Source organism: Schistosoma haematobium, chromosome 5 (genome assembly GCF_000699445.3).
Source record: "Schistosoma haematobium chromosome 5, whole genome shotgun sequence".
NCBI classification, from domain to species: Eukaryota; Metazoa; Platyhelminthes; class Trematoda; order Strigeidida; family Schistosomatidae; genus Schistosoma; species Schistosoma haematobium.
The window spans coordinates 16,156,209-16,184,065 of record NC_067200.1 but is presented as its reverse complement, the minus strand read 5'-3'; the positions used below and the strand labels follow the sequence as shown (position 1 = coordinate 16,184,065).

Genomic DNA, 27,857 nt, shown 5'->3' with positions numbered 1-27,857 from the left:
ATGGCACAATATGAAAACTATTCAAAAGATTCATTCGCAACACTAAAAGTACAATATCAAGTACGTAATAAATTTTCATTATTCTTGTTATTGTTTCATTGGTTTTTTTAAAATTTTAATTATTCAGTACCAGTTTCTATTTCATAGTGAACAAATCTTCAAATAGAGAAAATATACAAATCTGTCCCAATTCTATCAGTGGAAGGAAAATGAATAATTACTGATTTCTTGAGTAATGCAACTCATTGTCCACATACACATTTGTCCACTTAGTTTTAGGTTACTGATAAATGAATAAAGATTAGTGCTGCTATTCGGTGGATTAACTCAACATACATCGATTTTTATTTAAACCTACCACTTAGTGTTTAATATTTAATTGTTCAATCACTAATCTATTGTATAAGGCTACAAACCAGATAGGGAGAAAAGGTGAAATATTCATCGTCATTCACAAGGGTTACTGACAATATTTTACCTGGGAAAATGTTCTTTTCAGTATCGTTATTGGGTTCCTACTGCATACTGCTACACTGTTACCCAAGAGACTTGAGTAGGCTTAATAGGATTGCTCTGTGAAGTTGTGAATATGCATTATTGAGAAATCCAAGACTAGGACTGAAATGCTATTCAAACCTTTTAGGTTTTAAAAGCTTCTTCGGCTTTTGTAATTCGATCAAAATCTTTACATGGCAACTTTATTTGTGACAGAAACGCTGAAGGTGGTTTATTTAACTATGTAAACATTGCAAAATGTAATTCATTAAGTAGTCAAGATGGCTATTCTTTGTTCGACAATTCCAAAGTCGACCATTTTACACGTAAACACATATATCAAGCTTATTTTCATTATCTATACTACAAGATAATATTCATCATTATTCAATATTGCGGTAATCATAGATGACGTAGGATTTATCACAAATATGTATTAGTCCAGGTTGAAGATTTCCAGATGAGTCTAGCTCCAGGAAATCAATAAAATAAAGATCTGTGTTGGGTTGTCGTCTGTTTTGCTACTGACAAATAGATTTCTTATATGTGAGCTCAATCAGCTAATTATGTGATGAGGGACAACATTAGAAGCTTTATTGGGAAACTTATGCACACTAGCTGACTCATAGATACAGATGTCTCTGACGGATAATTGAGCCAAACTTCGATCGTTTTCATGTCTTGTGTCCCTCGGGTGATTAGACCAAACATCAACTAATACTCTGCATCCGTCAACGTCTTCCACCTATAGTTTGGTTTTAGACTAATATATCCAATTGACCCAGCCAGTCAGAAACAAAAAGGAACCACTGGTATCTATCGGCGTGGGAATTTGAATTTAACAACATCGAGGAAAGAAATTAATGAATTGACAATAATAGGCCCGTATTACAAAAAGAGACAACAACTGAACCTACCTGGATCATTGTGAATGGTTTTTTAACTAGTCACTTAAGGTCTCAGAAGCTTAATTTTGATTATTTCATAAATCTCAGCTTTGACATATATATCTCTACCACACAACTTGAATTAACAGCCAAGGATTTCTTTAGCTGATATCATGTGTTAGCTTGTCTCTCTCCATCCTTGTTTCAACCTACTGCGTTAACAACCAGCATATAGCGTCAGGGTATGGATATGTTTCGGCATGGATTCTGAATTATAGCTATTCTAGTGAATATTTATGCATTTGCATCAAAAGAAATTTTCTTTTTATATTCATTGTTTAGTTAATAATCAGTAACAGTCAATTTCTAATACAATCAGATATGTTGAGTCAAGAAATTGGACAAAAGAATATAAATAAACGATTAAATCGTTTTAGTGATATTCTACCGTGTAAGTGTAATGTGAAATAAATAAAAAATATTAGGTTTTTAACACCAGATATTTACTTTTTTTCAGTCTGATAAATCTTTCACTACACTATACAATTCTTAACATTGAATTATTTTAAAGTGAAAATCTGGAGAAATAGAATATTAAACAATAGTAAAGTTTCATAAAAATAACTAAACAGTTTCCTAGCCAAGTAATTGGTACACTAAATATTGGTTTATAGTGGATTAGTTATTATGTGTAAAGAATTGAAAATTTAAGCAGTTGGTGAAAGATTGTTAATAATTATCCATTTGATTACTGATAAAGTTTATTCATATGGTTTAGTGTTAAGTAATCTGAGGCGGCAAACAGTAACTAACCACATAGAACTTGTCACTAAGGTTTACTGGTATCGTCTATTGTTACTGTGGGAAATGCTACCATTGATTTAGATAGATTAAGGCTGATTTGCTATAGAGAACTAAGGTGTTGACTTTAATCAGTCACTTTGTAATGGCTAACATCATATCTTTTAGTTCTTAATTTTGATTAAATTCTATCATTCACATTGTAATGAATCATTTAGGAAAATATACTCGACGTGGCGGTACTTACTTACCTTTTAAGCAAAGTAACTTTATGAATGATGCTTCCAAATTACCTCACATTTACTACTTTTAACTGGCCTACATACCTGCGTTATACCATATTCTAATTAACACTATCCTATAAGTATCGTGACATTATGTGTAATTTTTTTCTAAAAAATAACCGTTATAAATAATTCAGACCGTATGTTGATGATGAAAATTACCGTTAATGGATAAGCCTTAGGTAACGATTACTATTCTTGGTTATTTGAAATGTTGAATAAATGCAACAGATAATGTCCGGCTTTTTGGCTATTTTTCAACATTCAACGCCAATGAAATCCACTTGTAGAATTCTTTTGAATGAACGGTAGTATTTTTAATATTACCGTTTGTTTTGATAAATAACAATATTAGATTACTACACTAACAAACTTGATGCTACTTTTGATGCAATATCATTTGCCAGTGTCGTTAAGACGAACAAATGATGGCCTACAATAAAATAACCGGTTTCTGAATACATATACTAATAGTGTCGGTTGCCATGTTAAACCCACACAACTTATTCTAGCTTTCGGACAGATCAGTTTATTTTCATTCTTCCTGAGTAACATTTTGACTTAGCCAATTATTCACTTATCAACTTTTATATGAGCGTATGTGTGTGCACTTCTTATCCTATTCATAACATTTTTGTAACTTATTCTTGTTCAACTATAAATATCGATTCACGCTTGGCTAAATTTGAGTTGGCTCAATCGTCTTCTCCACTGCGCGTTCTTTAGCTTCTCTTCTCACGTAGCACTGGACGATGGGGCGGACAACATCACAAAAGTTTAATACGGCTTTTCTTCAGAATGCTAACTGACTCAAGGAATCCAAGATAGACCTCAGTAACATGTTCCATAGAGAACAACTGGAAAGGGATAAAAGGAGGCAATTACTTAAACATGTCATGAGGTTCTGGGCCACAAGAAGCACGATCACAAGGAACGGACCACTGTTGATCCCCTGGATAAGACTCAAGAAATGAGGAACAAGAAGGCAACTATCAATATCAACCGAACAAGAGCAGAGAAAGCCAAGGCGCAAGCTGAATACACAGGAGCAAACAAGCAAGTGATGGGAAGCATTAGAATCGACAAACGTAAATATATGGAAGATCTAGCAATAACGGTGGAATAGGCTGCAAGAGAAGGAAACATGAGACATTTATGTGATACAACAAAGAAGCTCGCTGGAAATTAACATAAACCAGGACGGCCAGTGAAAAGCAAAGAAGGCGAAGTAATAAGCAACCTTGAAAAACAGCGAAACAGGTGGGTACAATACTTCAAAGAACTCTTGAATCGACCAGCTCCACTGAATCCACCAACATTTAAGTAGCACCCAATGACCTCCCAATCGATTTTGGACCACCAGATCAGCATGGCCATCAGAAAAATCAAGAGCGGCAAAGCAGCAGGACCAGACAACATTCCAACAGAGGTACTGAAAGCAGATGTAGCAGTATTTGCAAGGATACTCCACACTCTCTTAAGTAAGATTTGAGATGAAGAACAAGTACCAACAGACTGGAAAGAAGGACACCTGATCAGGATTCCGAAGAAAGGCGATCTCAGCAACTGTGAGAACTACAGTGGCATCACTCTTCTCTCAATACCAGGAAAGTCTTCAACAGGGTGTTATTAAACAGAATGAATGACTCCGTAGATGTCCAACTTCGAGACCAACTGGCTGGATTCCATAAGGATTGATCGTGTGCCGACTAAATCGTAACAATACGAATCACTGTGGAACAATCAGTTGAATGGAATTCATCACTCTGCATCAACATCATTGAATACGAGAAAGCATTTGATAGCGTAGACAAGGCTTCTTCAAAACTACGACGTGCCTGAGAAGATAGTCAATATCATATGGAATTTCTATGATGGATTAAGCTGCAAAATCGTGCATGGTGGATAGCTGACAGACACGTTCGAAGTAAAGACCGAATTCAGGCAAAATTGCTTACTCTCACCTTTTTTCTTTCTCCTGATTGTCGACTGGATTATGAAGACGTCAACATCTTGGGGGAAGCATGGGATACATTGTACAGGTAGGATGCAGCTGGACGATCTAGACTTCGCAGATGATCTGGCTCTTCTATCGCACACGCAACAACAGATGGAGGAGAAGGCGACCAGTGTAGCACTAGTAGGTCTCAATATACACGAAGGTAAAAGCAAGATTCTCCGATACAACACAGCACGCACCAATCGAATCATACTTGACGGTGATGCTTTGGACGATGTAAAAACCTTTACATATCTGGGAAGCATCATTGATGAGCACGGTGGATTAGATTCGGATGTGAAGGCGCTGATCGTCAAGGCAAGAACAGCACATCTACAACTGAAGAACATCTGGAATTTAAAACAACTGTCAACCAAAACCAAGGTCAGAATTTCCAATATAAAGTCAAGACAGTTCTACTGTATGGGGTAGAAACTTAGAGAACTACGGAAGCCACCATCCAGAAGATAAAACTGTGTCACAAGGCAAGCCTGTAGTGTCGGTTATTATGTTAAACCTATATACCTTATTCTAGCTTTCGGACAGCCCATTCTATTCATTCTACTTGAGCCACATTCCGACCTTGTTATTTATTCGCTTACCAATCTTGACTGTTTTCTATATGAGCGTGTAGGTGTGTGTACATTTCTTATCACATTACTCATCACACTTCTGTAACTTACTGTTGTGTAACTATAACTATTGATTAACGCTCGGTTAAAGGGGAGTTGGCTTACCAGCCATCTCCACTCCGTGTCGTTTCTCTTCTCTCTATTCATTTTGCTCCATATACAAAATATATGTATCCACAAGTCCATTCTCGTTATTTGACTTATTTGATTCTGTCACTGACTAACGCGATTTAAATCGATGATTATATATGAGGATAGGCGATAACAAACGTTCATACGATCTAATTGGAGTCAGATCCACGGGCCACTAAAGTGGAGAGCCCTTTCGACAACATCGTTCGATCTAAATGACGACAAAATTAAGGGCCCCACAAGCCCTCACTTGAAATCCTCAAGGCCAAAGCAGGAGAGGAAGGTCGAAGAACACATTACGCCGAAAAATGGAGACAGATATGAAAAGAATGAACAATAATTGAATAGGACTAGAAAGGAAGGCCCAGGACAAAGTGTGTTTAAGAATGTTGGTCGGCCGGCATATTCTCCACTTAGGGTAACAGGCGTAAGCAATTATAATGTTTTCAACGATCCTTAAAGGTGGATCATTTAATGATCGAACTTTCAGCAAATATTAATGTTTTAATAAATATTTCAATCGGCAAAGTCAACTAATTTCTCGTTTTATTCTCTCAATAAATTTATCTGAACATTTTTAGATGATCAAACGCGAGTGAAGTTAAATCCACTTCAAAAAAGCAAACAGGTAATTTATTTTTCTCGATCTACTACTGTTTAATTAGTCTATATGAGCTGAGAAGAAATATACTTACGGTAAAAATTTACACAGCGCGTATTGGTTAGGAAAATAACATCTGTTTATGAATAATAAAGGTAGTATAATCTATCGAGAGAAACTTGTCATTCAAAATATGATTTCACTTCGTTTTTAATACATTTTTAATTATCTTTGTGAATTGATTATTACATAGACAGTTTTGATTATGGCCTTTTTAAAATTTGGTTAGCTCCAATTTGTATATACTAGTCGTTAATGCGACAACCCAAAAATTTTCCTCCTCGATTATGGACTATACTTTTTTGTGTAACAGTTGAGGGTTCCATTTATCCGACAAAACTGAACTGAGTGTAAAGTTTGAACATGGAATATAATGATTGAAGTTCTAGCAATTTAGTCACCTATTAGAAAAAAATTATGACATTTTGACTCGGTATTTAATGGATCGGCTTCATGTGGAAAGTCACCTACCTAATCAGTGTTGAGTTTAACTCATTCGAAGTTGTATCACCTTCTAGTCGATAATAAAACAAGTCTATAAAAGTAACATGTTTCTATTCTAAGTTAATGAGACACTAATTTTATATCTACCCATCTTTTTTATGACTCGCACTACGTTACATATGAGAAAGTGTTCTTAATGGTACAATACTTTCTACTCACTCAGAGAAAATCCAGAGATGTCGTCAAAAGTTTTTAAAGTTCTTGTCTATAATCTGTTATTGAGTGAATTTATGAATATAGTCTCTACATATAACACATGCGGAAATTTCTGGTTGATAAAAGTGTGTGAATAACCTATTCCAAATTTGCTGACATTTCACCAAAAGCTGAGAAGGACGGGATACTGCATCTACCGGTCAAAACCCTTAAACTTCGCCTTTCCCTGAAAGAGCTGTCATTGTCAACAAATAATAATTCTATTATTACAGCGTCAAGCTTTTATTTTGAGGACTACGTGTAATGTTTTGAACGATAGATAGAACGGTAGAAAAAGTGTTTTACTGGAAATAATTAGTGTTTTGAAGCTGATTGGATTGATGTACTTTAAATTTACAAAACGTTTTTTGACCAAGGTTTATTTATTAATTGGACAGATTAGCAAATGAAATAAGGTAAACATACCATGATGATACTGGATGTTTGTTACTCTCATATGGGAAAGCGATTGAAATTGAGAAATCAAATCTTTAGTTCATCATTCAATGGCTGGATTGTGTTTCGATCACTATGGTGTGTGTAGTGTTGAGTTTGATTTGTGTTGTGGACTGCGGGGTGGCTTCTCTAATTTCTACCGACTGACCAACTTCGGATATCCCAGTACGACCCCAATACTGTTCCTCAATCGCCAACATATCAGAACACGAACCGTAGATGAAATTGTTTATGGGGTCAAGAGAAGGATAAGAATAAGAATAGGAATAGAAATGATACTTTATAGACAAATGCATATTTATACAGTTAGGACTACCTTGAATATTGACCAACAGAAAAATGACACCATTTCACGTTTAAGGATATCATTAGACTTAACAGGATAATTTTTGGGATATTTTTCTGAATATCCCAACAATTCGGTTTGGATTATTCGTTGCAAACTAGTGGGCAATAGTTGTCCTTACGATTTCACACTGTTTCTTAGTCAAACTGTTCTTACTGAGCTATTCGATTAGATATTTATTTAAAACAAATAATCCATTTTATAAATTTTGATAGAGCAATGAGAAGACGGAGTTGATCTGAAAAATGTGAGATATTCGCTCTACACATTTTCTTCGGAAGTGAATAAACGAAAGATCTTAGTGTTGACTGACTTCTGCACCTGTTTATAAACTTTAACGGAGAAAAAAATTTATATCTATCTACCATATAGTACGGTTTTATGACAGAAATTGAAAGCAGCCATCGAGAAAACGTATTATGCTGCTAAACCGATTGTGATTAAAACGTTTAAGCTCATGATTCCAAATAGACCTAGACAGTATAACAGATGATTACGTCACACCCCATTGCATTTACCTGTTTACATGTTTGTGCGGACACATATACAGAGGGAAGAGTAATCGAAAAATTCAATCAAGGGCCATGGAACATATCCCTAGATGGCTTCGAAACCAGTTAATGTCAAATGATCCAATAAACGTGGGAAATAGAAATCCATGTTCATCAATAGCGATGCACATAATTGAAACGGGGCACAAAATTGACATCAATGCAGCTTTTGAAACGTTGTACAGAAGAAATTATCAAGGATGTATTCTCAGGTTTATTGGCTATTCGTAAATTTAAACCGCTCTTGTATGTACAAAAACAATTTGTCGTATCCTTGAATTTACGCTGGTAATCCTTAAGTCATTTTATGGCCTAGGGTGATGCGACAATTTCTTATTCTTTCTATGTAAAAAACTTTATCTCCCCTTTATTAACTTGTTTTACATGAACTTTCATTTTACTGATTTTTATTAGTTTTCATATAGAATACCTTGACAAGTATGCGTTACCAGATTGTTCGAAATGTTTAGCGCAATGACATCACATTTTTCAGATCAACTCCGTCTTCTCATTGCTCTATCGAAATATTTATTTACTCAGTTTGCTTGATGTAGCTCAAATAAGCACATATGCACGAAGTTTCTTAATATATTTTGTCCACTTTATAGGAACACGATTATGTAAATGCAAGTTTTATTTATGAAATAATACCTTGTACAAGTGTTCACACACATCCCGTGCTAAACAGAAATAAAATAGAGTACATTGCATCACAGGCACCATTAGAATCAACAGTTGGTGATTTTTGGAGAATGATTCTGGATCAAAATATCACCATTATCGTTATGCTTACAAAGTGAGTGATTTTTAACAATATATGTGGTCTGTCCAACGATAATGCGGAATAATTTATTGAAATTTATAGTAAAATAAAAAGGCTCTCAGAAAATCCGTGGAATAGTGGGATTTATTTATAAAATTCACACATTGCTGGAAAACTGAATTTTTAAAAAAAATTGTTTGGATACTATATATAAGTGAGAGAGTAGTTCGTTTCACGCTAAGTTATCAGTTTTCGCTTTTGGATTATCAGTCTTCATCGTAGCATCTATTCTGTAGTTAATTGTTCCAGTAATTTCACCTCCTTTGAAGAGAAGACTTAGGGAGCAGATTTTCTTTTCAACTGCATCATACTTATTACGTTCGTTAGTTCCAATATACAATTCAGCAAATAAATTCAGTTTCTATCTGATGCGAAAAAGATGTTGATCATTTTGTTCATAAGAAAATTACACAATTGAAAATTTAGGATACTCAAACCATATAACAAATTAGTTAACCATGGGCTTCGAAATTTCATTGAATTCAAGAATAATATCAGTACTGTTCATATGAAAGTCGATGAAATAATGCCAAGTTTTGATGTTTCTTGCTTCTTTGCTGATATGCCTATCAATAGTGTTGGATGTTATTTATGGCTATTTAGAATCTGAAACATTTAAACTTACTATGCCTGTTAGATCATTCCGAGATCATTGAGTGTTTGTAATTGTGTTTTCATCTCATCATAATATGTGATCTTCAAAGACAAAGGTGGGTTTGCCAGTTCTACCGATTGCAGCGAATTCACTGATGCATACGTTGGAAACCAGTGCGACCATGGAACATGTAATGACACTTTAAGTTTGGTTACGGCATGTAAATGACATATTTTCGTTATTAGGTGAGAGGATTCAGAAGAAATATTTGAATATGTAAACACGTAACACGTGGCCCAACCATCTCAGTCGATGAAGATTCACAACCTCATCAACTGATTTACCATCATTCCCTAATACCCTGCGTCTAACCTTGCTACTACTAACTCGATGATCCCAGCAGATTCGAGCAATATTTCAAAGTCATCTGTGGTCGAATGCTAGTAAGTTAAGAATATCTTCTACTCTTGATGGCCACTTTTAGTAGCCATAAAGTAGAACAGAACAAACTGCCACACGTTATACTCGCCCTTGATTTGATAGACGGATATTTCGTCTTCGCCATAGGTGACTTAAGTTGGCAAAAGCCAACCGAACTTTTCGAATCCATGCAGAGATTTCGTCAGACACCAACCCATTTCGGCTGATCAGACTTTCAAGATGAGTGAAGTTGTCGACGCGTTCGATTACTTCATCACTCCCTATCCTTAGTTCGGGTGTTGACGCAGGCCAGTCCTAAAGCAACAACTTGTATTTAGAAGGGGAGAAACCCATACCAAACATCCTGGAATAGTTTCTCAGTGCCCCCAAAAGACTGCATTTTATCAGCGTCTTCACCAAACAAGTCTATGTCATCTGCATATTCTAAGTGGACAAGTGGACCTCCTGGTAGGAAATAAATTCCTGAAAATCCAGACGACGAGAACGTTATTTCCAGCAGTATGTCTATCGCAAAATTAAACAGAAATGTAGATAATGGAGAGCCTTGTCGGACACCACTTGAGGTTGCGAAATCAGATGACATTTCACCATAAGCTCTGACTCGACTGGTAGTGTTCGAGTAAAGAGCCTTCACAAGGTTTATGTGCTTCTGAAGCACACCGTTCAATGACAGACACTGCCACAGAACCTTTCGGTCTACCGAATCAAATGCTGCTTTAAGTTCAAGAAAAGCTATCATTGTCGGAAGCCGGTAAGTATGCCTGTGTTCTAAAACCTGATGAATAGTGAATATGTTATCGATGCAGCCACGGTCAGGTCTGAGGCCGGGCTGATTTTCTCGTGTTTGAAGTTCACGAGTCTTAGATAGGCGACCGATAATTATTTATGCTAGTGTTTTAGATGCTATATTAGTCAAACTAATCCCTATGTGGTTATCAAAGGATGATTTTGACCCCTTCTTATATATTGGGACAATCAATGATTGTGACCAGTCAGATGGGATTACGTCCAACTCCCAGATTTTAGCTAAAATATTCGTCAACCTAATCGCTAAAATTGGACCACCATCCTTAAAGACCTCTGGAACCAATCCATCTGGACCAGCTGCTCTTACTCGTTCCAGATTAGCTATAGTTAGAGTCGAGAGAACTACTTCAATGTTCCATTCACGCTGCCTGGGAATGGTGGGCAGTTGTAGAGTAGCTGAAGGCCAGATGAACTGGTACTTAAAATGTTCCACTCATCGTTCTAAACGTCTGGACTGGGAGCAGATAAGAGTGTCGTCTTTTTCCGAGATAGTTTCACTTACACTTGACTTAATAATTCCAATTTCTTTTTTTAGTCTGTAGAGCTGTCTTGTGTTCCCTACAGCCGCCACCTTTTCCATTTTTTTTGCTTTCGTTGCCCACCACTGCTCACGGTCGTTTCTTAGACTTTTTCTTAACCTAGATCTGATTTGTTTTCGCTCTTCATCGTGTTCAGAGCCTGATGTGATGAGTTTACGAGAATCCATCAGTACAATAGACCTTGAGGAAATCGATTGGTTCTTTGTAACCCTGTGTTTAAATCACTGACAGATGTCACTGCTGTTTCCACAGCGGTTTGTATATCTTTCCAAGCATACCTGAGTCAGCCTCGTTTTCAGAACTACCTAAGTGTGAACCCAGTTGTTCCTGGAATCTGCTTTCGGCTTCCCCGTCACTCAGTTCAATTCTAATGGGTCTTCTTAGTGTGGCTTTTCTGCGTCCAGTAAGGTTCGAGCAGATGCATGTCCGTATTAGAGCATGGTCGGAGTCAAAGCACGTGCTCCAGAATGGGCGACAATCTTCGATCGACCCTCTCCAACGAAGACTGATGGCAACATGGTCTACTTGAGTTCATCGTTGGTTTGATGCAGGGGGTCGCCATGTCAAACAATGTCTCTCCTTATGTTTAAAATTAGTGCTTGCTAAAAATAAACGATTGTCTGAGCATAGTTGCAACAGACGATCAACATTATCTGTTCGCTGAGCTGGGATACTAAAATGCACACCTAAATGCCTTTCTGTTCGGTTTAAGCTACCTATCTGGGCATTAAAGTCACCTGCTACGAGTACTAAGTCTGAACGTGTAGCTTTCTGAAGAAGTCCAGATAGCTTTCTGTAAAATTCATCTTTCACTTCATCCGAGCTGCAGTTGGTGGAAGCGTAGGCAAAAACGACAAAAAGGCAACGACGTGTGTCCCTATCCTTCCGAGTTCTGACGTAGCTGTTTAGACGAACAGCACATAGATGACTGTTAACGAGGATTCACTCTAACAGTGCTCGTTCCGCCCTCATGCTTAGTGCTATGTCTACACCTGCCAGTCCACGAGAAGTAGCCATCGGGTCACCAGATACACGGAGGGTGTATCTCGTTGGCTTACCGTTTTGCCGAGGTGACGTCAAGTGTATGTCCACACCGGGATCCTGTATGCGTGTTTCAGAGACACAGCATACATCAATGGTACGAGATTCTAGGGTTCTAGCCAAGGAAGCCTGTTGACCGATTTGACATAGGGTGCGTACGTTGAAGGCTCCAATGTGTAGTTTGGAGCGAGGTTTCACTAGATCAGGGTTAGTTTTTTGAGCGCTAGAATCGTTGGCTATGGTGACACTTGAGGAGGAAGCCAAAAGAGGAAGTTTAGAGTTGAGCGAGGTGGTCCATAGCCGTTCCGTTAAAAGACACGTCGACATCAACAGTGGAAAAGAAATTAGCGAAACACTGGATTACAAACTTCGGTGTTCCTACAACAGTTACAACCGACCGTGGAGCTCAGTTTGAAAGCAAACGATTTCAGCAACTTACAGATACTTTTGGTATAAAGAGGATTAGAACCACTGCCTCTAAACATCAATCCTTTTTTAGACTTTTTGGTTATGGAACTGACTGAGTTATTTATAAAGGTCTGGTAATTAGAGAGTGTTCCAACATCGTAGAATAAGTCGGTGGCTGTCCCCATCTTTAAGAAGGGTCCAATTCACCTATCCAACAACCATTCGGAGATAAGTGTACTTCCGATTTCGTCCAAACTATTGGGTTCCGTCATACTTCGGAGATTGTCCAAAACCCGAGAAAGATTGACTCGCGAGGAGCAGGCTGGTTTTCTTTCTGATTGAGGATGTATTGATCATATCTTCATCAGCCACCAAATGTCACACTTATCACAGGCCAACAGTCATAGTGTTTCTTGACATCGGGATTGCCTTCAATTCGTTGTATAGGTCTGTACTCTGGTATTGTCTATTGAAGAAGAGTGTGTCTGAGAAGTTTATTAACATCCTAAAAATCCTATATACTAACACCTCAGGTAGATTGAGGGCATACAACCACCTCTCTCCATCGTTTCACTCAAGCAGAGGGGTTAGACAGGGTTGCTCAATCTCACCATTCCTCTTGAACTTTGCCATCGATGATATTCTCGAAACAGCCCTGATGTATGTAAGTAATGGCGGTGTGGATCTGTTGCCTGGAGAAAGACTTTTCGACCTTGAGTATACGGATGATATTGCCTTACTACGCGATGATACACATATCATGCAATCGGCACTTAATCAGTTGGCAATTAGTGTCCGTAAGTATGGTATGTGCTTTGCACCTTTGAAGTGCAAAGTACCTTTACAAGACTGGCAAGACACTGATCCTGTGCTCACCCTGGATAGTGAGCAGATAGACGTAGTTGAGAAGTTCGTGTATCTGGATAGCTGCATAAGTGCTGGTGGTGCGATGAGTGATGAGATCGATTCACGTATAGTGAATGCCAAAGCGGCTTATGCTAATGTAGGCCATCTTTGGCGCCTTCGTGATGTTAGTCTGAATGTAATGGTCGGATCTACAATGCGTCGATGAGAGCAGTTTTGCTCTATGCTCGTGAAACCTGGCCTCTACGGATTGAGAATGTAGACAACTCTGTGTTTGATCATCGTTTTCTCCGAAGGATTGCTGACATCCAGTGGCAATACCATGTCAGTAATGCAGGAGTTCGCCATCGTGTGTTTGGGTGCAGAGATGATAATTCAATTGGTGTCACTATCTTGGAACATCGACTTCGATGGCTCGGACATGTTCCACGAATGACATTCTGGGGAATTCCTCGTCGTGCATTATTTTTTTACTTTGGGACTGGTTGGAAAAATCGGAGAGGTGGTCAGTTTATGACATGGTGTTGTGGCATGAAAGAAAGCTGTACGGGACTGTCTTCTGTTTGTCCTTCAGAACTCTCTGGTTGAGGTCCTATCGATGATGCAACACAGTGGCTTGAGACGTTATTATGCATTGCTCATTATATCGTTCTCCTTGTTCTTATACGCACTTCACGTTCTCATTGTTATTATGTAGTGCATATGTATTTAGTGCTCCTTTGTATCATTATTTATTTGTTCAAATAGATAAATCTACACTAGTCATTCTATTTCTGTCAAACTATGATTTCAAATAATTACGAATGCTCTTACGGTGTATGTCCATTTTACATGGTTACTGATTTTGCGAACTGAAGACATTTTTGTATTTCTATTCTTTTCACTCACTGATATTGTTATATTTAGTCAAACAAAGATGATGATGTTATCTTACCAACATCAAAATAATTGTTCATTGTATGGCGAAAACAATAAACTGCCTGATATTTCCATAGTTGATTGTCTTGTGACTAAGTTGATATCAAAACCTTGGATGATTGCATACCATTACGCATGGTGAATATCACTAATCCTTTAGTTATTTAATAAATAATAAAACCAAGTCCAGTATTCTATGACAATGAGCTCATTATTTTCATCATCAATTAATATTAGCTGAAGAACGATCGGAGGTCATACAACACTGAACAGCTGTTTCGTTTTAATATTTTACTTCTTATCCATATACACTTCATTAGATCCTGTTGACTCAAAACCTATGGGCTCTATAATCGGTTTCATAATAAACTGTTAAAGTTCATAATTGCGATCTTCGTTGAACTAGACAAAATCTACATAAATAAATTTTCTTTACTTCAAAACTATGTTACTTTTTCTTGGTTAATTGTTTATATAGATTATATGAAGACAATATATCAAAATGTTGTCAGTATTGGCCAAATGATATTCATGAATTATTAACATTCCAGTCAGATTGCTTGAGATTAGAAGTGACATTATTATCTGAAGAAGATCATCATATATACATTTTACGTAAACTATACATTACTTCTGTATGTGTATATTTGATTCTACACTTTTACATTCTTGCTTTTTATGTTTATTTAAGCTTAAATGAAATACTAATCACTGGATTACTACTCAATACTTGAAATATGAAATCCTCATCAAGTGATAACAGGGGCTCACACTATTGAGGACTGTCAAAGTAAAACTTAATGGATTCCTAGTGAATTCTGGTCTTCAGAGATCCGCTAGTTAAAATCAGTTCATAATAAAAACTTTCTTGATAAAGAAAATCAATTACAAATCTGTTAGGTTAGTCCCAGCGTATGTACTCCGATTCAAGTTGCCATGACGCATTATCACAGAGAAATGAAATTGCTGGACCAAATTTCGTGGATTCGTTGAAGTTAGACATTAAATCGGTTGGATGCCGGTTCAGTGGTCTAGAGATTAGGCGTTTGCGGGCGAGACCTTTGGTCCTGTGTTCGAATCCCTTGTACGGAATCATGGATGCGCACTGCTGAGGAGTCCCATACTAGTGCGAAACGGCCGTTCAGTGCTTCCAGGTTTTCAATGGTGGTCTAACGTCAATCGATTCATGATCTCAATCAAAAACTGAACAATCTCCACAACCCCATACTGATAAATCCCAGAATATTAGAGATAGCAAAAGTTCCAGTGCTAATGGGAAAGACTAGATATCGATGATGCGATTCATGAAGAAAATACAAATATGTGAAATAACGAAAATCACGAGGAATCCAGGAGCTCAGAATTCGAGTAAACAAAAGACGGATGAATCAGAGCCAATACAAACGATTTGGAGCCATGTCATTCAATGAATCTAACCATTGGTTATGATAAACACGTGGACTACAACTGGGTGGTGGTCTATACCTACTGACATGGCTGAATCCAATTGTCTACAAATCGGTGAACTGATGGCATCTTTCATTTTGGCCGCTTCAAGCTTTCTCTAAACATAATACTACAAGAGCGAACATGGCTCATAAAGGTAGACGGCACTTGAGCATACGTAACACATATCCCAACCACCCTAGATGTTGAAGATTCACTACTTCTTCAATCGATTTCCCATACTCACCAAGTGCTATGTTTCTAACCTAGATATTGCTTACTTCGTGGTTCCAAAATACAAGAGCTTTGTAGACCGCTATGGTTGGATACTTGTAACCTACGAATATCCTCTTTTCTTAATGACCATGTTTCACATGCATAAATTAGAACATGCTGTATGTTGTGTGGCAAACTCGCTCTTTTGTTGGAAAATGGATATCTCACAATTGGCGCAAGTTGGCAAAAGCCAGTCGAGTCTTCAGAATCCGTGCCGAGATTTTGTCAGACACCAGACCATCAGTACTGGTAAGATTCCCAAAATAAATGAAACAGTCGGCATGCCCAAGTACTTTACTGGATATCATTAACTTAGGCTCTAACCCAAGCTAATCCTAAAGCAACATTTTTCGTTTGGAGGGAGAGAACTGCATATCAAACATGCTTATACTGTTGCTTAAGGTGGTCAAGAGACTGTCTTTTGTCAGCGTTTTCAACAAAGAAAACTATATCATTTGCACATTCAAAGTGAACAAGTGAATCTCCTGATAGGAGATCAATCCCTAAAAGGTCAGATGATGAAAATGTTATCTCTTAGAGAATTTCTACTAAAGCCAAATAAAAATAATACGACTGCGCCCTCAGACCTTAAGTTGCTGGTTTTAGTCTTGCCGTTCTTCAACTGACCTGCCTGATATTGTGGTGTGGAATGTGCTACTTAAACGGACGGATATTAATAGTATTGATCAAGATTTTGAAGTAGGATTTTACTGATGGGAGAGGAACGTGAGGATAGGAGTAAGAAATGAACAAACATCTTGAGCAGAGATTATGTTCGCTATCAGTGGAATCCAGGACGCGCGTTCCGTTCTATATAGGAATCGTCAGCTGGATGTACCCGCATTCCAGCGTTGATGCACACTCCGGTACTCGGACCCAGTACCGTTCGCTTATCAACTTTGTGATGCAGGTACGTCTAGTTGACGAGCCCCAAACAGGACTAAACGCACGTGATGATTTTACTGTTATGCTTGTAATACTTGTGACAGAAGGCAATATCGAGGCACTACTCACAGGATGTATATATGCCAATAAGAGACTGATCAATTGCAGTCCTAAATATCAATGGGAAGATCCATGTAACCAACACAAAAATGAAAAGAAGAAGCAGTTTGAGTAGCAACTGGAATGAAAAAACAATAGAGTATGTATGAGACAATTTAAAGATGTGCAAATGGTGTATTTAACCTACTGTTTTCATATTTTACAAATGCACTATGTGGTTCTGCTAAATATAATAAATTGGTTTACCACTCAAGACTTCGTTCATTACAGTAGGATCTAGAAGAACATGTGTTCCAGCCAATACAGTTCGGTTTAGTCATCACAACAGACAAACTTGACCATCACGTCAAGGTATTAGCTACAGTATCTTTATTTGATTGTACCACCAAACGTCGTGATTTGAACTATGTGATTTTTATGGATATGAAAGTAAACTTAAGTACGATTAAATATTTTATTTAAGCACATTAACTTTGGTACAAGAGGGCACCAATTACACAATAACAATCAGAATATAAAGACACATATAATGTAAAGTGCGTATGATAACATGTAATGCACGACGTGGAATTCTCTGGAATGACATTAGTAAGACATGTCCAAGCCACCGAAGTCGATGTTTCAAGATAGTGACACCAATTGAATTATCATCTCTGCACCCAAACACACGATGGCGAACTCCTGCATTACTGACATGGTATTGCCACTGGATGTCAGCAATCCTTCGGAGAAAACGATGATCAAACACAGAGTTGTCTACATTCTCAATCCGTAGAGGCCAGGTTTCACGAGCATAGAGCAAAACTGCTCTCATCGACGCATTGTAGATCCGACCATTACATTCAGACTAACATCACGAAGGCGCCAAAGATGGCCTACATTGGCGTAAGTCGATCTGGAGGACTTCCGCCTCGTTAGGTCGATCAGTCGTCACGGGTCATGGGGGTAGGAAAGTCTGGTCAATGTTGCTGGGACTGCAGACCAGTTGAACTGCTCCTCGAAAAACTCTACCCATTGTCCACAACATCAATAAACGCTATTGAGTGGCATCCCGTCACCTTCACAGATTGTTTCACTCACACCAGAGTTCTTGCTCCTAGTGACTCGGATGAGTTGAACGAGCTTCCAGCAGTTACCAGATGCAGTTGCTGCTTCACAATTTCATTTCGTAAATCTTTGTTTGTGGTCAAACTCGCAATCACCCGGAGCAGACCGACGGGCTCCATCGATTTGTAAGGAGCCTGAAGAAACCCAGTGCTTATGAGTGACTTGACATTTTCATGACATTATGCATTTTCAACCAATGCTCATCCATAGTTTTCGGTGAGATGGTAGATAGCCTCAAACCTATCTCGGTTTGATATTTAGTTACAACAGAAGCTGCGACCCATTTACTGACATCGATTTGTTTAGGACGATGAATCTGTTGGCCAGTGAATAGCAAGGTAAGATTAGCGCAAACAAGGGCATGATCAGAGTCTAGAAAGGTACTCCAAAAGGAGTGTCAGTCTTGTACACAACCACGCCTCTGGTAGCTGACCACGATGTGGTCAATCTGAGTTCAGGCTTGAGATGCAGAGGGAGGACGCCAGGTGGTACATCGGCGATGACTGTGCCGGTAGTTAGTGCTAGTGAGAAACAGGTTGTGATCTGCGCACAGAAGTAGACGGTCCCCGTTATCTGACTTGCGTCCAAGATGTCCCCATCGGCTACCTAAACGACTCTCTTCTGTGCCTAGACGCCCGAACTGAACTTTCAAGTCTCCGTCTAGTATTACAATGTCTATCGGGCACACTTTCTGGAGAAGAACAGATAACTGGTGGTAAAACTCATCCTTGATCGCATCCGGGCTGCAATCTGTCGGAGCATAGGTGGAGATGACGAAAAGACATCGTTTCTCACACCGATTTCTTCTTACTTTGATGGAAATTTCTAATATAACAGCACATAACCGACTGTTAATGGGGATCCAATCGATTAGTGCTGCCTCAGCTCTGGCACTTAGTGCGACACCAACACCAGCAAAACCAGACGAATATGCCACAGGGTCCCCGGATAAGCGCACGTAAAATAAACCTTTTGAAGCGACAGATGGAGAGCTAATTTGTAGTACTTCACTAGTCCTAAACACGGGTCACGGACAAACAGGCATCGATATTAAGACTTTCTAAAGACAGCCAAACCTATCCGTTGTCCGATCTGCATTAGTGTGTGAACGTTGAAGGAAGCCAGTTTGAATGGTATACGTGGTTTCAGAAAGACTTTCAGTATTCTTAGTCGGTGGTAGCATTCAACTTTCGACCAGTCAGTGATTCGAGATTGTTTAGATAGGACAGAATTTCCACCATAGGCGAGCTTCGGTATAAGTTGAAAAATAAGAATACACAAAGTGAAAATAGAAGAGAGTAGATAAGCGACGTAGTATATAAAGAAAGATAAAGAATGTTATCAAATGATTGTCAATGTGATTTACCTGAATGCTAATTGATGCAAGAATATTTCCAGTAGTAATCGTCATTTGATTCGCGTGTGGGCTGTGATACTGCCCGGGTGTTCAAACCGAAGCAGGTGGTGTTTTTGGGGGGCCACACCCGGAGCGTTTGACCTAAAGGTATAATCCGTAAGGCAGTGGGGCAACATTAGGAGATTCAGTGCCACGGTAGTCGGTGACCAACAATCGGTTCCTACTCCGTTTGTTACCTCGGAATCCTGGAGCCCATGTGTACCATTGGTTTGGAATCAGGTTATTCCAACTACCCTAGATGGATTCTCTGTACCTACCAACCCGGTTAAAGCGCCAGACATTCGCTTTTCGTCCTCCCAATTTCGTAAACAACGTCCCCTCCTCGAGAAGACACTGAGTAGGACTTCTTTGACAGTGGCTCTGTAGGCGTGACCATATGAGAGCATTTCGAGATGGAGACCGGACTCTCCCCATCCTCAGCCATACCAGGGCATTTGAGGGCAAAAGTGCTCCTGCGCCAGGACTGGAATCCGGGCCGCATGGATGAGAGCCATGAATCCTAGATTTGCTAGATTTGGGTTTACAAACAGGATAAACAAATGGAGGTTACAACATACGTAGAGTTATGAGTATATTTTTACTCGATGATGTAATGTATTAATCAAAAATTTTGTTTTAAATGACAGACCTAGAGACCCAAGTTTTATTATTTCAACGTAGCGGCAAAACAGTTTTCCAGCATTTTGAGGATATTTTAAAGGAGTTCGGACCTTAGGTAATATTTATCTCAACCAGAAATATGTTTGTCATGAGCGTATTTTCTTATCTATACTTTTCACTGCTTTTATGTTTATTTATCTATCGTCTTTAGTGACATGTTAGTATGTATTATATCAGAACATATACAAACTTCATAGTACCAAGGAATCTGAGCACTATACTAACTAGTTATCTACCAATCGACCCTATGGAATAGACAATATAACGTTATTTGCTACTGTTTTAAACATTTTTATAAACTTGACTACATTTAAGTCGAATACAAACCCAGTCACTCCATTTGAGTTAACCACTTAAGATTTCACCGGGATTAGCGTTGTTTTCATCAATAATGAGATCCATTTATTATTTTTTAACTTGTAGCAATTGATCCGACAGTCATTTTCAATGGGTCTAAAGCCCTAACAAATCTATCTTCAAATTTTAAAGTCATAAAACAAATATTACTATAACTTTTAATGCTTAACATCGTTGTTTTATTCTCACTGTGATATCTGGTTAGATAAATTGAGAGAAACGGGTTTATATTTTTGGTTCAAATGAGGTTTTAATTAAGAGGCTTTTTTGAATTTATATGTTCCTTTTTCTTTCACCAGTCATCATGGTGCTTACGTCGTTCCACCGTACCGATCTCATTTACTAATATTCATCACTCCAGCCTTCAAATATTTTACTCTGAAAATAGTACTTGGTAAATAAATTAATTACCTAGCCACTATGATCAAATTGATCATTATTTCATCTTATTTCATCTTGTTAATTACCTCTCTTTTTATTGTGAAATATGGTATCTCGAGTCAATGATCACATTAATAGCGTCGTACAGTGATTAAATCAATGCTTTGCAACCTAGAAAGTGCCCATTGTATGATTGTCTGTCAGATATAAAATATTTAGCTTAAATTGTTGAAGAGATTTTGTGAAGGTTGGTTTACATTCATCACAAATTGACCTCATTCAAAGTTCCGTTACAAACTAGGCAGCAGTTAACAGCTATTTCGTCCTAGTACCAAAATCCCGTACGACAAAAGCCATCCACTGCATTCATATTTTTTTCCATGTATATTTTCTGGTAGAACAAGACACCGATAAAATAGAATCTATGCACATAGGCAAATGTATAAAAGCTCTACATATCGTATCTAACAAATATACTATGTGACGAATAAGTTTTAAGGGCTGACCTAGTCAAAAACTTGTATTTTTGAACACGTTGCTTGTTAAGATTTGTATAGATTATTACCTTGAAACATTTCATTTAATTTCAAATAGTTTATTTTCTTATTTCAGGTATACATGTATTCAGTAATCGATTTTTTTTGTAAAAGAAACTTGCTGAAATAGTTCGTGCTGCGAATGCCACATCATAATAAACACATAGTACTGAATAAAGCCATTAATAATGATAATAACTGATAAAGTCTGGACAAATCCAAAGTAAGGCAGTCGTCATCAGTGGGATTGGATGTTCGTTTCGCTTGATTATGAGCCGATGCAAGTTAGAATTTTCAGCCAAGTGGTCTGCTGGTTAACCATATAATATGAAAGTCTTAAGTACAACCTCTGGAAGTGTCTTCACTGTCCACAATCCAGGAATTCCATACACAAGAAAAACATGAACTCAATACACACTGACATTTGATAGTATACTAAATGAGGTCAATCTGTGACAACTACTACCGACAAATTTACTCCAAATGTTTACTATTTCCAACCACTGAACAATATAAATAAGTCTATAGTTGTAGTAGTGAACTTAATATAATAAACTTGAATCTGTGTGATTGTTATCTATCGTAAATTATAAATCGAGCTTCACGTAACAACTATGTCATATTATTTAAGTCTTTAGAATCGAATTCAACAAAGGATTTTATCATAGAAAGTTCGTAGTGAAATTAAGACTATTGCGTGCAACTAATTGTCTCGTATTCTACGATCTTTCAGTAACTATTCAAACAAAATTAAATCATGCTTATGTAGTCATTATTTATTTGCAGAGTTGACTTGATGGTGAAATAATTTAAATAATAAACAATTCTTCTTATGATTTTCTCCATAAGATTAACAATCAGTCAAATAACCCAGAAAATTCCAAATATGTTGTACAGTTGCATATGACGACTTGGCCAGACTTTGATGTACCAAATCTAAGTGAATTTCAAACATTTATGAAAGATTACCGTGAATTAAAGTGTGCAGAATCACATCGATATTCTCCAACTCTTGTGCATTGCACGTAAGTAATCAAGGTTTCCAATTTATGTTGCTGTTCTTAATAGCATATTCTATAACTAGATTTTTGATAATGGCTGGTCGCTAAAATAGTACTGGATAGCATTCATTGTTATTCCTTCCTTCTTTGTTTCAAAGAATGCTTTGGTGACACTGGATCTATGAGGTTTCCTCCTTACAAGTGATTTTTGTTCCTTTTTGGACAGCAGCAGTGCAAGTCTTTATATGTGATTAAATTAAAAATAAATTTCATTAGCGTAGATTTGAGGAAACGCATATATATATATATACTGATGAATAAAGCATTGAATCACATTTATCCTTTGTAGTTTTCAATTAGATCACTGATTGATTTATATCTCTTCGAGCATGTAGGTAACACCAACACTCCTTGCTCTTAAAGCATAACACAAGGCTGATTATATGTACATTCACTTCGTAAGTGATAATCTAATAAAATTGATTCATCAGTTACTTGAGTAGAATGTGTAGATTAATTCAGTATGAAAGTGGTTTTCACACAGGAATAATTTATGTTGATAAGAGCAACGAAAATTAGGAGGACTGAGCAGCTGCAGTTTTAGTATGAGACTCCTTATCAGTATACACCTGTAATCTCTAGGGATCGAACTTCAAGCTTAGAATTCATGAAGTATACGTTACTTACGAAATAGTTTTTTTCCTCCCTAACGGTGTGTGTTCACTGCCCATTCCAAATCAAACCTAGGCCTCTGAGCAAAATATCATTCGGTTGATAAGTTAGTAGAAAAAACCTTTTACCGATTCTCACCTAACGTTGTTTCAAAACCTTTTTCATATCGAATATATATACATATGTAAATTGACTTTTTACTTAAAAATAACAGGGCTGGTGTTGGTAGAACTGGTACGTTTATTGTTGCTGATTTATTACAAATCTATAAAGAATCCAATTGTGTTTATTATGATATACCTGGTATCATTTTACAAATGAGACGATGTCGTCCATCGATGGTACAAAAAGTTGTAAGCACTTAATTTTATGTTAAAGTAATTGGTTCGGACTAAAAATAGTTTTCAAACAATTAAACTATATTTATTCAGTATAAATTTGTTAAACAGAAGCCGATCTTTATACTACTGTATGACACTCCTATTTACTACGAGCAGTTGTGCAATTGTCAAGTGTTCTGAGTGAATGGCTATATAATAAGTTGTTATGCCCAGAGCCGCCAATCAGAAGCAGCGAATTATCGATCGGACCGAGGACGCGTAAAACACGTGCGAGCAGCCTAGAGTCCTGATTGGTCCTGCTTTCCGCCTAGCCCAGCCAGTTAAGTCCAGAACACCAGTCTTAGCCTCTGCAATATGAATCATGTCTATCAAACATACTCTGTTTAGATACCAATCAAACAGACCACAAGGTACCAATAAAATATGAAACAACATTTGTACAAGAATTAGCCAGATGTGGCTGTGAATAATAAGAGGAATATGAATATGCAGAGTTTAGTTACTTAATAATTATACAATAGAAATATACGTTTAGTATTGGTCCATCAATAGATTCCAAAAGTTACCATTCATTATTCGTGTCGGGACATTAACATAAGTGTAGGATGATTTTCATCATAGAGTTATATTAGTTGGAGAACCGTTAAAAACTAGGAACCACTGAAGGACTATTACGTCATACTAATGGTTCCCTCAGCAGTGTTTAGTCATCATATCACACAAAACAAAACAAAAGTTTTTGGGGTCTCGTGTCGAACACCGTACTCTTAGGTCATTGAATCGTCCTCCAACAGTTTACATTTAGAACTAATCATTATTCGAAACAGCTGTTCGACTCTTCCCGGTCTTGCAACTATTCTCTGGTTGATATCATTTTCTTGATGATAACCGCCTTCAATTTGTACTGAACTCATCAAAGCACCCAACCAACCAATAATCGTTTGATCGTTGGCTATTAGATTCCAGCTGGATTCCTAGTGTTCCAATGTGATGTTATGGTCACTAGGATTCAAGCATAACCCTCGATGATAGTAGACAGTTCAGCGAACAATAGAAATAATAAGGTGAAATCGGGTGTGAGAAAAATAATCGTCCACTTGATGAATATGAAAAGGGCGAAGAATAAAGTAAAAACGTAAAGGTAATAATAACAAATAATTAAAGTCAAGAAGATTAAAACATTAGCAGGACATAATAAAATCGAACTACTATTTACCAAAACTATGCGTTAGCGCCATGACTTACCTGAGAAAATTGTCACTATCATACGGAATTCTTACGACAGACCCCACGGCAAAGTTGTGTGTGGAAGTCGACTGATAGGTGCATTCCCAATGAATATCGATGTCAGGCAAGACTACTTACTCTCTCTTTTGTTGGAATAGTTGATGGAATTATGAAGACCTCTACATCTGAGAGAAAGCACGGAATACAATGGACAGCTTGGATACAACTAGACGATTCCGACTTTGCAGATGATCTGGCTTTTCTATCCCATTCACACGAACAAATGCAGATCAAGACAACCAGTGTAGCAGAAGCCTCTGCATCAGCAGGCCTCAACATACACAAAGGAAATCATACTTGATGGAGAAGCCGTGGAAGAGGTGGGAACTTACATACCTGGTCAGCATCATTGATAGGCACGGACGATCTGATGCAGATGTGAAGGCACTGATTGGCAAAATAGGGTTCATCATTCCTGCAATTGAAGAACATCTGGAACTCAAAATAACTCTCAGTCAATAACAAAATTATAATTTTCAACACAAACGTCAAGACAGTTTTTTTGTACGGAGCTGTAACTTGGAAAACTACTACAACCATCATCAAAAAAGTGCAGGTATTTATAAAGAACTATCTAATTAGGTATTTAATCGTTCGCAATCAGATTCCAGGTTTGAAAATATTGTTTTACTAGGGCCTCTGAAGTGCAAAGGTTATTAATTTTCACTCCTTTTGAACTAAATCATCTGACTGTATAGACAGGTTTAACGTGGTTATCAGGTAAGGTCATGTGACTGGAGTTCACAAGATGTTCTAATATTGAGCTCTTGATTGACTTACATTTACCTTTCAAAAGAAAGCCGAAATAATGTTTGAACATGCGTTTGGAAAGCGCTCGCATTGTGTGACTTATGTAACCTCCTTTACATGAGCCAGTGAACTTATAAATACACATTGGTGTGGCCCAATGCGAGAGTTTGTTGTTTGACACATTTAGGAATTATTTGACGGCTGGAAGGGACAATGCGAAGCTTGGTGGCACAAGACGTTTTCCTCATATGTTCCGATAGACTGCATAAAAAATATTAATGCTTATCTTGTTATAAGAAATGTAGTTTTGCAACGGGATCCATTAACTATTGAAGTGAATCCTGTAGCCAGCATTACGGAAATGTTTTGATGTCTGTGACACGCTTGGACAATCACCACTTTTAACCAAGTTGCTTCTCACACAAGAAAGAAGTTGTACAAATGATGAAAGCTTAGGGTAAGTAGATAGATACTTTACGCTAGTGTAGTACTCGTCAGCGGTGTCAAATTTGATTTGTTGGACAGGATCGTACTCTGGGGTTGTCTGCTGAAGAAAAGAGTGCCTGAAAAGCTTACTAACATCTTAAGCACTGTATACAAATACCTTAGTATAAAGCCACTTCTCTCCCTTGGTAAAACTCACCATATGTTAAAGTCGCTTATTCTCACTACTCTTCTTTAACCTTGCCATCGATGATACCCTAGGAACATCTCTGATAAAATCGGGCTATGCTGGTGTGTTTCTGTCACCTGAGGAAAGATCTTTCAAACCTGAGTATGCGGATGATATTTTCTTACTGTGGGTGATACTTAAGTTGTGAAATGCACACTTATTCAGTTGGCGATGAGCGTCCGTAGGCTTGGCACGTAGTTCGTACCTTCTAAGTCCAAGGTGCTTTTACAAGACTGATAGTGGTCTGTACCTATACTCAATGTTTTTGATGAGCTTTTAGAACTAGTCGAAAAGTTTGTTTATCTGGGTACCTGGTTGAGTGCGTGTGGTAACGTGAGTGATGAGATCATTATGCGTATAGTGAAAGTTAGAGAGGCTTATGCCAATCTAGGCCATGTTTGATTCCCTCATTATATAATTCTGGCTGTAAAAGGACAGATTTACAATGCGTCGGTGAGAGCAGTTTCGTTCTATGCTTGCGAAACCTGTCATTTTCCAGCTGAAAATGTTAAGCGACTATCCGCGTTTAATTATCATTGTCTATGAAGGATTGCCGACATTCAGTGATAACGCCATGTTAGAAATGCAGAGGTTCAGAAGCATGTGTTCAGGCACAGTGACAGTGATGAAATTGGTGCCACCATCTTTTGTGTTACGGATGTTGTCCCAGAGAATTGCACATCGTGCATTATTTTCCGATTCTTCGACTGGTTGGTAAAAGGGGAAAGTTAATGAGTTTGTTACACTTTTGTGCAGTATGCAAGGGAATTGTACAGGAATGACATCTATCGGTTTTTCAGAATTCTCTGGTTGGGTTCCGAGATGTCGCTCACACCTGAAAATAAAAGCTAGTGGCGATCTTGTCGTAATTTCGTTTTACTTCTTTCTAAATTAGAATGATATTCTCTAACTGAAGGGATTTTTCTTGGTTATATATATATTTTTAAACTGAACTGTTTTATGTGCGACTCTTAACGTACTTTTATTCATTTATTCTTTTGCGTTATACACATCCTCCATTCTTTACCCCTTCACAATCGCATTTCCTTATTTTATGGCATGCATTTGTTTTGGTGCTCATTTGGGGCTAATATCATGTACTTAAATAAATAAATAAACTCATGCACCCATATGGCATCGAATCCAGTACATGGAACCGCCGCAGCTAACACGATGCTGTTAAATCATTAAGTCACAATCTAGTTGTCTATATCTTTGAAAGTCAATCATTGCACAATATTATTAGGTTATATCTAACTGGCTGTCATCGGGAATGTATTCCATCAATAATATCTTCTGCATATGAAATCGTTCCAAAATTAATCACTAGTGACGAACCTGAGATTCTACCCTCAGTGAATTGCACTGTTGAAGAGTTTCAACTTAGGACGAAACAACAATTTAATATTTTCGTGTTTTTATTGGTTTTCTAGTTTGTGTTAATTGTGGATATCAAACTGACTTAATATCAGACAATCTATAGAAAAATGACTGTTCTCTGTTGTTTTACATCAATTTCAGGCGCAATATATATTTCTTCACCAGTTTGTTAATACATTATTTCAATGA

General features: G+C 37.6%; 1 protein-coding gene across 1 annotated transcript; it reads left to right on the top strand.

Moving 5' to 3' along the window:
* Positions 1 to 27,857, top strand: MS3_00011141 (uncharacterized protein; the record flags this gene model as incomplete). Its single annotated transcript, XM_051219554.1, has 8 exons — positions 1 to 60; positions 1,725 to 1,833; positions 5,812 to 5,858; positions 8,552 to 8,739; positions 14,858 to 15,014; positions 22,414 to 22,589; positions 23,452 to 23,590; positions 27,810 to 27,857. The coding sequence occupies 8 exons, from the start codon at positions 1 to 3 to the stop codon at positions 27,855 to 27,857; spliced, it is 924 nt and encodes a 307-aa protein (XP_051065003.1).